We start from the raw sequence: 11,421 nt of genomic DNA, 5'->3' as shown, positions 1-11,421 counted from the left end.
GCAATAACCCCTCCAGTCCACAAGGTTGTCAAGCAGAGCCACTCGAGTAGCCTCATCTGGGAACGTACACCCCCTCCAAGGCCCCAGGGACATAATCGCTGCCCTAGGAATAGCCAAGTCCATGTGCTCCTTTGCACTGATTAAGCTCCTGGCATTCCCCTGCCATCAGTGATCATCTGTTCTTTGTATTTGTGGTGACTAGCCTTCCAACACATAAACTCACAGTTTAGTCCAGTGTTTGGCCCATATGTTCTGCAAGTGTTAACAAGCCACAGAAACGATATGCAGAGGAGTTACTGTGCAGCTCTGGGCACAGTGTAATCTGCTTCTCCATAAAATGCATTCTTAGGAAAAACAGGCACTGGCTAAGGTTGCACAATAAGAAAACAGTGGCAACTGGGAGAAAACTGGAAGCTGCTTCTTGTTGACCTTGCCCCACCCCTTGCAATCAACTTCCTAAGAAAGCATGGGATCTCATTTTGCTCCTGTTGTAGATGACTGCATTAATCAATGCAGACACCGCACAGTAAAAAGCAACCAAACAAAGAGCTACTATGAAGTTAGTGGCTAGGTATAGGTACAGGTATGTATAGGTAGAGGTATATATAGTAGTGTAAACAAGGAAGGAGGCAGCAGCAAGGCACAAAAATATAAATCACACCACCCTCCTACAGAAGGTAGTCTTAGAACCACAGTGACGAGCTTAACATGGAGCATTATTATGCATATAAAAGAGTCCATGTTTAAAAACAAACCCAAGAAGCCTGTTTTCACAGAAGGATGAACTGGAGCAAGACAGTAAGGGGATTTCACAGGTGATCTGGCTCAAGTCATTGTCCCTGCTGAAGGATACAGCATGCATGCAGAATGGTGGGTTGCAAGGGAGCACTCACATTGTCTTTGGCCAGTTAGAAACAAATATTAACTCTTAAAGACCTAAAAACTCTTACAAGATCTCAGACTCAAAGAGTGGTCCTATGGGAACAGGAGATCAGGACCCTTGGGACACTGTCTCTGACAGTATCTGGTCTGGAGCATTGTTTAGGAGAGGAAGAATCTCTTTTGACACCTTCAAGCACATGGCATGAAAATTTTGCATTGAGGGATTACTTGAGGCCCTAATAGAAATATTTACCATCATCATCATCATCATCATCATTCTATAACACTGTTAAAAATGATAAAAACAACAATACTAGAGGCAGCCTTTTTAAGGCTTATGGTAGGAGTCTCAACATGGAATGTGTTGAGCAAGTAGATATTGTGTGAAACACACCTGGCATGTTGGTGAAGTTTATGAATATGTGGAAAAAACCTGTAGGACAGATAAGAATCAAAAGACCTCTCCAGCTGCTACTCTTAATCCCCATCACCCAAGGTCACCTTACCTTTAAGCCCTAAGGATCAGTTCTGGAAGCTTTCTTCAACTGGAATCCACCATTCCCACTCATTTTGAGATTAAGGGTGAGATTCAATCTGAGATTAGGACACCTACATTTGGGGTTCCAAATGTACCTTCCTCCCTGTGAGACAAGTGCCTGAACAGCAGTTTTAACCACTGTGAATCTAGGCAATGGGGGTGGGATTCAGTTGCCCAAACATAGGTGTCTAGCACCATCTCAGATACCCTAAGATAGCTGACAGCCATACAGGGCTGGTAGATTTGGCGCAGGACCTGTGCCTTTCTGGAGCAGCAGAGAGACACCAGCTGAGGTACACAGAGTATTTCAAGTGGCATGACATACATGTCTGCACATGGCCAACTGGATCCCACAAAACCAACTGAATCCCTCCTTGTCTATCGGCTTTAGGCTAAGATGAATCATGTCCTGACTTCTCTTGACAGCTCTGACTTGGGGTGGGATTCAGCTGCCGAAAGAAAGAAAGAAAGAAAGAAGATCAAGTGACGTTTGAGGGCAAATCACTCTAAAAAAGGTGTTTTTATTGAAGTATCACTCTCTGGAGCTGCTTCTCTTCTCCACTTGGAGGAATGGGAGTGGCTGTTCCACCAACATGCACTCTTTATGCACTGATATTGCCCAAGACAGGAGACACAGGGCCATATGCAATATGTAGGATTTTTCTGAAGGGACCCAGGCTGTTGGCAGTGAAAAGCAGATTTCTGCACAAGACATTCTTGAGCCAAAAGCTCCTCTGATTGCATTGTCCGTTGCCTACTACCCCACACAAGCTGCAAGGCAGAACATTTTCTGCACTAGTAACTGTCTGGAGAAAAGTCTTCTCTTTAGGGCATGTTTCACCTCCGCATTCCTCAGGGTGTAGATCAAAGGGTTGAGGACGGAGGTGACAACATTATACATAAGTGTGGCTATCATGTCCCGCCTGGGTGAACTCCCTGAGGAAGGTGGCACATAGTTAAAAATAACAGGGACATAGAATAAGGCCACTACTGTGAGATGGGAGATGCAAGTGGAGAAGGATTTCCTCCTCCCCTCCCTCGACTGGACTTTCAGTCGGAGGAAGGAAAAGATGTACAGGTAAGAAAAGAGTGTGAAGACAAAGGGGCCTATCGCTATATTCCCCGTGATGATGCTGAGCAGGTGCAGGTTGAGCTGGTTGCTATTGCAGGCTAGTCTCACCAGGGGCTTGATGTCACAGAAGAAGTGGTGGATGTGGCTGGGGCCACAGAAATGGAGCCGGGAGGTCATGACTGTGTGCATCAGAGCATGAAGGAAGCCTGTAACCCAAGCGGCTGCAGCCAGCAGCAGGCAGGCCCGTGGGCTCATGATCAGGCTGTAGCGCAGCGGGTGGCAGATGGCCACAAAGCGGTCATAGGCCATGACAGCCAGCAGCAAAGCTTCGCTGCTGCCCAGGAAGTGGAAGAAGTGGAGCTGGCTTAGGCAGCCAGTGTAAGAAATACCCTGGTGCCCCCAGAGGAACCCAGCCAGCATCTTGGGGATGGTAACGGTGCAGTAGAAAATATCCAGGCAGGAGAGGTTGCAGAGGAAATAGTACATGGGGATGCGTAGCCGAGGTTCACATATCACCACAGTCACAATTGCCACATTCCCCAGCAGGCTGGACAGGTAGAGCAGGGAGAAGAGCATGAACAGGAACTGCTGAAGCCCTTGAGGGCTGGACAGGCCAAGCAGGATGAACTTGCTCACCTCTGTCTGGTTATCCATCTCTGCAGGGAAAGAGAGAAGAACTCAGCAGTAGCTTGCTATCCTTCTGTCCTGAGCTGCTATTTCTGTTCCCCAGAGTCCTCTTCCATAAGGTGCAGCAGCAGCTGATGCTGCCTCATGAATGGAAGAGATCAGACACTGAGTCCGGAAAGGGACACAAAAGAATCCCTTGATTTTCCACCCCAGCTCTTGCAACCAATACTAGAAACTGTTGTAACCTAGATGGCCAGTACTGATGCCAGAGCTGCCACCTGTGTACCAGCTCACTGAAAGGAATGGTGTGTTTGAGGACAGCGAGAAAAGAAAATGGGAGGAAGGAAGGAAGGGAGTGAGGTAGGAAGGGAGAGAAGGAGGGAGGGAGGCAACAGAAGTTGGTTACCTAGTTTTTAAGTGAAGATCATTCTGAAATCCTGTTTTCCTTTCTTTTATTCAAAGAAGTTTTTCTAATAAGTTTTCTTCATTCCAAATCCTAGCTGAATATACGGTATCTTTCCAAAGCTGAAGTATTATAGAAGTATTAGAGTAGATCACATATAGTACACCACTTTCAAAGAGGACTAATTCGGACTGTTCAGTGGTGTCAGGAAACCTTTATATAGTCCTCCCTGTCACGGAAGCAATCACATTTCTTTCCAACAAAGGAAAATTTCCATCTCTCTGATAACTCCTCTTGGGATCAAGCCTCTGAACCTTATGGGACTTCAGTGCAGAAAACATCAAGGCATAGCGTTTCAGGCACACAGAAAACTAATGATGTTGTGGGGAGTTGAACTGATTACTGATTATTTGTACAGCCAGCTCTCATAAGCAGGAGGAAGCTGTAGAATCAAAAGCCATTTCTGGAAATATGCAAGGTTATAGCACATCATTCTCAGGAAGACTAACAGTTTTAATGGGGAATTTGCCAAGGAGTTTGACACATGGTTTTGTAATTCCCAAGGATAATACATGGAATAGGTATCATGGCTTCGTTTGACCTGCTACAACTGCACAGCTGGACTCTGCCTCTGACTTAACATCTTTTGCTCCCTTTATAGTCCATGAAGATCTTAAAATGCTTTTTCTTTTCTTTTCACTTCTAAAGATGGAGATAACAAACTATGGTGATTTTCTGAAGGCCTCAAATACCTGTTTCACTGTCCCCTCTGCAAGCTGTGTTTGCCATGAGCAATGGCATCTGAAACCTCCATAGAAGTGCCCAGGTGCCTGATTGAGAGCACACAGAGGCAGGGGCTGGTGGGGCAGCAGAAGACCCTGCAGGTGCTGTCATAGTTTGCACAGCCCGTTGTGGTGGTGGTGGCCATCACAGGGCTGTACTGCAGTGGCAAGTCCCACCTCATGAACAGGCTGGGTTGTGAGAGGATGGATGAGAGAGGTGGGGAGCCACACAGGTCCCGGCCCTGGGCAGCAAAGATGCCTCCATTTTCCTGCTCTGTAGCTGACACTGCTGAGCCCCTTGCATCCCCTCCACAGGTTTCTCCCTGGCCTTCCCCATGCAGGCCCATACCAAAGGTATCTGGCTGTGGTGTGTGCCTCAGCCCTGTCAGCCTGGACACACGCTGGTGCTCCTGGACACTGAAGGGCGGGGTGATGCGGAGAAGGTGTGGGAGAAGCAGAGGCTTCCTTTTGTGCCTACAGAGAACTTTGTGGAAGCTCTCAAGGGCCCAGGCATGTGGCAGGACTCAAGGTGTTCTCCTTGCCTGCACTGGTGTGCCAGGAAGAGACAGAGGCTGTGGGGAAGGAGGCCAGTGTAGCGCTAACTGGATAAAGTCTTCTGGCTAATGAAGTCCTCCTGTCTGGCATCCTTCACCTCTGCCTTCACCTGTCAGAGCCCTCATTCTGCCTGGGATGCTGGCTGTCTGCAGGGGACTGGAGCCAGTCTGTGGCTGGGCCCATGATGGTTTGTGGGACACCGCCTCTTCACAGCCACTCTCCCTCTCATTCTGGATCTTTGATTACTCAGCAGCCATCAGGCTGGTGGGCCTTTTGAGATCCAGTGGCTGGCAGGGAGCTCCAGGCTTTTGAACTGGAGCTGTCTCTGTGGTGCTGACAGCCAGAGGAGCTAGGAGAAGGCTCGTGAGGTTGACAAGCTGCCAAATTCCTCAGCACTTGCTGGTAAACTTCAGCAGACCAGGAATGGGGAGCTCAGGGAGTCCTTTAATAATCAGAAGCCTGTGGGACTCTCAGAGTTAAGAGTTGAAGACAAAGCGGCTATAGGAAGACATGGTGATGTTGTGTGTGGGGGTCTCTCCAAAAAGCTGACCCTGCCATGGCCCATGGTTAGGCATTCAGGGCCTGGGGATTTGGGGCTTTGCTCACTCTTAGGGGGCCTTGCACAGAGTTTCTTGGTATGAGCCAAGGCTGTTTGTTCCTGGGAAACACCAAGAATGACGCATGGATCTTTGTGCTAGCCGTACTGCTGTCCCGCACTCTGGTCTATAACAGCAAGGGCACCATCGACCAGCAAGACATTGGTCTTTTCCCCATCAAATGCCGATAGCTGGGGAGGGTGGGGTTAGAGTTAGGGTTAGCCCCTTCCTGCATGAGGATCCAGCGTCTCTGTCTCCTTAGCCAGCTCCCCAGCTATGTGACAAAGCTGACGGAGGATGTAAAGGTGAAAGCAACACCTCGGGAGAGTGGAGATGAACTGGAGGATTCAGATAAAGTTTCCTAGTTCTTCCTGACCTTTGTCTGGGCCGTGCGGGACTTCACATTGCACCTGAAGGTGGATGGGGAGGAAATCTCTGAGGACGCGTACCTGGAGAATGTGCTGAAGTTAAAGCCTGGTAGGGGAATGGTGCTGTTCCCAGTGCTGTGCTGCCGGAAGGGCAGGATGTGTCCAGCTCTGGACAGCTGCATTTCAGCATAAGGCAACAAAAGCCCAAGCCCTGTGAGCTTGCTCCCTGGCCTACCTCCGCAGGTAGCAGCCAGGAAACCCATCTCTATAACCATTCCCGGGAATGCCTCCACCAGATCTCCCCAGACCGGAAGTGCTTTGTTTTTGACCAGCCAACCAGCAAGAGGGACCTGCCACCCTTGCAAGAGCTTCATAACAGTGAGATCGAGCCTGAATTCCAGGAGCAGCTGGTGAAAGTCTGCAGCCACATCTGGGAGAAGTCTACCGCCAAGACCATCCATGGTGGCAGCACAGTAGTAATGGGGAACTGTGAATGCCAGGGTCCAGAAGGTCAGGGCTGGCTAGTGGTTATTGGGACTGTGTCTGGGGAAGGCTCAAATGCACAGCCAAATGATGCAGGTGGGAAATGGAAGAGCTTTTCCACTGGCTGCTGTACTTGCCTCTTGATTGAGAGCCACATCTCTCCCGTTTCCCCTCCCTGTACCCATTCTTGCTGCTCTGCCCCTTTGCTGCTGTTGCAGACTGAGCATTGTGGCTTCACCACTCCCAGCTGCTCAGAGCTGAGGATGGTCTTCAGGGCACCTTCACTCCTCACAAAAGGCACTCCCTGAGGGCTGGCGTGGGGACCAGCATGTGGTTGAGTCCCACCTCTCAGAGACTAGGGAGTGACAGAGACCTCCTCATCTACCAGTGGCAAACTTCTAGAAAGGTCTCATCCCCATGGGAGTGTGCTACCATGCCCTGGGACCTCTTCCCCATCCTAGAGGATCTGGGTCAGGAGGGATATCTGGAGGTCTATATCCACACCCTCTGCTCTGAGCATGGCTAACTTCCCAGTTAGAGCATCTTGGTCAGTACTTTGTCCAGACAAGTTCTGAAAATCTCTGGGCCCCTGTACCACTACTGCTCCACTCTGATGCTGACAGTTTTTTCCCTAATACCCAGCTGAAATGCCCCTTGCTGCTGCTTGTGCCCTTGTGCCTATTGCACCTTCTCCTTCTGTTCCCACAGCCTGCTCTGAGCACCTGCTTTGGACTAAGCAGAGACAGGCACTGCTTATTCCTACCTGGGGTCAGAGGAGGGCACATGGAGACTCACCTTTACCCAGCCCAGAGGGACTGTGGCAGTGCCCGTGGGCTGACAACAGAGCAGAGCAGGACTGAGGGGAAGTGAGGAGGTCTCCAACAGCTCCTCCCACAAACCCCAGGTAGGGAATCACTCACTGGAAAGCAGTCCTGAAGACTATGAAGTAGAAGGGAATGCTCTGGTGAGCTGCCGCCCTTGCGCACCTGGACTCTGCATTTCATCTATGGGCACTCTAAAGAGCGGTGCCTGTGGTTTCAGCTCCAGGCACATCCTAGACACCCCGTGACCAACAGCGAGTCCCTACCACAACTATGGGGGGCTGCTCTGGCTTCAGAGGGGCTGCTGGGGGAGCACTGGGGCTGGCGCTGCTCACCCTGCACCTCCCATCCCAGGGTGCCTCTTGGGCTCCTGGCAGCTGTTGCAATGATCAGGAGGGAGAGCCTGTTCCATACCAGTGCAGGGCACCAGGGTAGTGTTTCTTATGATCCCAGTAAGAAAGGCACTCAGACTCTGAGTTACCCTAACCACTCTCAATTATCTCTGACAGATCATGGCAACCAGGAGAGGTGCTTGAGGACGGGAAGAAAGCAGATGTCACTCCAGTGTTCAAAAAGGTCAAGAGAGAGGACCCAGGGAACTGCAGGCCAGTCAGCGTCACCTCAATCCCTGGGAAGGTGATAGAGCAGCTCGTCCTGGGAGCCATTTCCAAGTATATGAAGGATAAGAAGGTGATCAGGAGTAGTCAGCCTGCACTCACCAGGGGGAAATTATGCTTAACCAACCTGATAGCCCTCTGTGATGGAAAGACTGGCTGGGTGGAGGAGGGGAGAGCAGTGGATGTTGTGTATGTCCAGTTTGTTCAAATCTTCCCTAATCTGAGCCTCCTCCACCAAGGGTAAATCTTCACCTCTCATATTCCCATGGGTCTCAGGGGCCTGAGATTCCTGAAGCCATGTCTCATCAGGAAAGACTGAGACAAAGCAGGCACTGTAAACCTTTGCCTTTTCCATGTCCTTTGTTACCATGTCCCCTGCCCTATTCCGCACTGGGACCACATATTCCCTAGTCTTCTTTTTGCTGATGATATACCTGCAAAAGACCTTCTTGTTGCCTTTCATGTCCCCCACCAGAGTCAGCTGCAGGTGGGTTTTGGCTTCCTGCATGCTTGGACAGCAACTCTATATTCCTGCCTGGTCAACTGTCCCTGTTTCTGCCTCTTGTATGCTTCCTTTTCATGCTTGAGTTCAGTCAGGAGTTCCATGTTCATCCATGCAGGCCTCCTGACACCTTTGCTTTGTTTCTTGATTATCAGGATGGACCATTCTTGAGCTTGGAGGAGGTGATCCTTGAAAATCAGCCAGCTCTCTTGGACCTCCCCCCTTCTCTCCAGGACTGTATCTCACGGGATTCTTCCAAGCAGGTCCCTGAAGAGGCTGAAGTCTGCTCTCCTGAAGCCCAGGGTTGTGATCCTGCTTTTTGCCCTCCTCCCTTCTCTCAGGATCGTGAACTCCACCATCTCATGGTCACTGCAGCCAAGGCTGCCCCCAGTCTTGAAAACCCCAACCAGTTCTTCCTTGTCAGTGAGTATCAGGTCCAGCAAAGTGCCTGCCCTCGTTGACTCCGTGATCACCCGTGTCACAGTATTATCATCACTGCACTCCAGAAACCTCCTGGATTGCTCCTGCCCTGCCTTGTCCTTGTGTCCTTGTGTGCACACACTTGGGGTGGGCCCCCTTCTGCCCTCTTTTGTTGATTATGAGGTCTCTTTCATCACCTACTAAAGCACTCAGCAGCACTTTGAAACCTCAAGCCCTACCCCTCCACCCACCATAAACGTCTTCCCTCCTCTGCACTCCTTGGAACAATGCGCACAGCTGGACAAACTGGGTTTTCTTGGGTGATCACAACACCCACTTCCCAAACTACTTCCAGCAAATCCCTCCCATGCCCTTGGGCACTGCCAGCCACTCCAGCACAGCACAGCCTCCATCACAGTGTGGCAAAGCCATCCCGACCATGGCCCTTTTCTGAATCATTTTCTCAGGACAGCAAGTACAGAGTCATGGAGCCCAACCTAGACTTCTTGTGCACCGAGGAAATGATGCCCTGGTGTGGCATGCATCTGCATGGAGGATGGCAGAAGGCAATAGTGCATTGCACTGGGTGTATCCAGACAGCATCAAGCTATGACATGGCTCCTAAGACACTTTTCCTTAGGACTGAACTCTGATGCAGGGGCTCAGATGCCCTATGGAAGCCCGCCTTCGATGGGAAGATGTCAGTGGGAGACTGGCGTCAGCGGGAGGACCACTAGACATTCTTCAGCCACATCTGAAAGTCTCTTCTGGTTGTGCCCCACAAGGTCTGCAGAGGAAGCAGGCAGAGGGCACAGACCAGACTCTTGTGCACTTTTTATGTCTCAGCTCCTTCGCCATGAAGTCTGGCTCTGCAACCCAAGCACACTGGTGTGTTTGCCCACCCTGCCTCTTCACACAAGTTATCTGAAGACTGGTATTTCCCACCCCCAGGCACTTTCCAGCCCACTTCAGGCCCCTCCCCAGCTCTCCCCACCTCCCATTGCCTCTCCTAGCCCATCCCAGCAGAGCAGGACAGTCTGGGAATCACCCCACAGCAGTGTCCACCAGAGGATGCTGCAGGTATCTGCATACTTGACACCAAGCCTGAGCCCCTCGAATGGGCACAGCAGCTCCTGGGGTGGCAGAGAGTGGGTGTCAGCCTCCCCACCAGCCCTAAGACCTCCAATGGCACTAGGAAATGGAAGCCAGTCACTCTCTTGCCCCCCTGCTCTTGTCTCTAGGATGACAGCTGCCACCTCAGCTGCCTCCTAACCAGCCCCACTCCCCAGGCCAGCACAAGTGTCCTGGTGCTGGGGCTCCTCCAGCAACTCCTGCTGCTCTCCAACCTCCCTTCCTAGTGTAAGACGAGCCCAGCCTTCAGGCGCTGCACTGGGAAGATCCCTTTTTAGTACAGAGATGCTGTCACAGCAGCCAGCTCTGACCCAGGCACAGAAGGCCTCTGGTCAGGCAGACCAGGTTCATGCCTCTGGAGAAGTGTGATAAATACAAATATCTGTGTACAGAAATGATTTTCACAGATATAATAAACAAGCAAAGAAAGCATAAGCCAGCCTGAGAGAAACTGGGAATCGTTCATGAAGAGAGAAGGGCAGCCTATGAGTGGTAAAATACTACACATTGAATCAATTTCCTCAGTGCCTCTTTGATCTCTTTGTTCCTCATGCTGTAGATGAGCGGGTTCAGTGTTGGAGGCACCACTGAGCACAGAACAGCCACCACCAGCTCCAGAGCTGGGGAGGACATGGAGGGGGGCTTCAGGTAGGCAAACATTGCAGTGATGACGAACAGGGAGACCACGGCCAGGTGCGGGAGGCACATGGAAAAGGCTTTGTGCCAGCCCTGCTCGGAGGGGATCCTCAGCACGACCCTGAAGATCTGCACGTAGGACAGCACAATGAACACAAAGCACTCACAAGCTACACAAAAACTAACCGCAGTAACCCCAGCTTTCCTGAAGCAGGAGTCAGAGCAGGAGAGCCTGAGGAGCTGGGGAATTTCACAGAAGAACTGCTCCACAGCATTGCCTTGGCAGAGTGGAATTGAAAATGTGTTCGCAGTGTGCAGCACTGCATTGAGAAAACCACTGGCCCAGGCAGCTCCTGCCATTTGGACACAAGCTCTGCTGCCCATGAGTGTCCCATAGTGCAGGGGTTTGCAGATGGCAATATAGCGGTCATAGGCCATGACAGTGAGGAGATAATATTCTGATGAAATGAAGAAAAGAAACAGAAAGACCTGGGCAGCACATCCTGAGTAGGAAATGGCCCTTGTGTTCCACAGGGAATTGGCCATGGATTTGGGGACAGTGGTGGAGATGGAGCCAAAGTCCAGGATGGAGAGATTGAGGAGGAAGAAGTACATGGGGGTGTGGAGGCGGTGGTCACTGGCTATGGCAGAGATGGTGAGGATGTTGCCCAGGACGACAGCCAGGTAGATGCCCAGGAAGAGTGAGAAGTACAAGAGCTGCAGCTCCCATTTGTCCGCAAATGCCAGGAGGAGGAACTCGGTGAGGAAGCTGCTGTTGGACATTTCCTCCCTCTGGGCAGTGGGGACTGTCCAAGGAGGAGAAGACAACGAAGAGTTAGGAAAGACTCCTCTGAGCCAAGCCCATGCCATTTCTCATAGGCTCCCCACTTTGCACCCCCTCACCCCCCAATAAACATGTGCATTTCCTTTCCCAGTTTTGGGAGGATCTTTGCTCAGCCCCCTTGCTTTAGCTCTGTTTTGTGCTGGT

The 11,421-nt window shown here is 50.9% G+C and overlaps 1 protein-coding gene and 1 pseudogene across 1 annotated transcript; one reads left to right on the top strand and one right to left on the bottom strand.

Annotated features, from left to right (window-relative positions):
* Window positions 1-2,177: 2,177 nt before the first annotated feature.
* LOC135327034 (olfactory receptor 12D1-like) lies at window positions 2,178-3,146 on the bottom strand. The gene has a single exon (XM_064504654.1). It carries the CDS (start codon window positions 3,144-3,146, stop codon window positions 2,178-2,180), a length of 969 nt encoding a protein of 322 aa, XP_064360724.1.
* A 1,287-nt stretch (window positions 3,147-4,433) lies between these two features.
* LOC135327033 (guanylate-binding protein 1-like) lies at window positions 4,434-8,707 on the top strand (annotated as a pseudogene).
* The last annotated feature ends 2,714 nt before the right edge of the window (window positions 8,708-11,421 follow it).

This window comes from Dromaius novaehollandiae, unplaced genomic scaffold (assembly GCF_036370855.1).
Source record: "Dromaius novaehollandiae isolate bDroNov1 unplaced genomic scaffold, bDroNov1.hap1 HAP1_SCAFFOLD_45, whole genome shotgun sequence".
NCBI classification, from domain to species: domain Eukaryota; kingdom Metazoa; phylum Chordata; class Aves; order Casuariiformes; family Dromaiidae; genus Dromaius; species Dromaius novaehollandiae.
The sequence above is the reverse complement of the archived record's forward strand: the minus strand, read 5'-3'. Positions and strand labels throughout refer to the sequence as shown.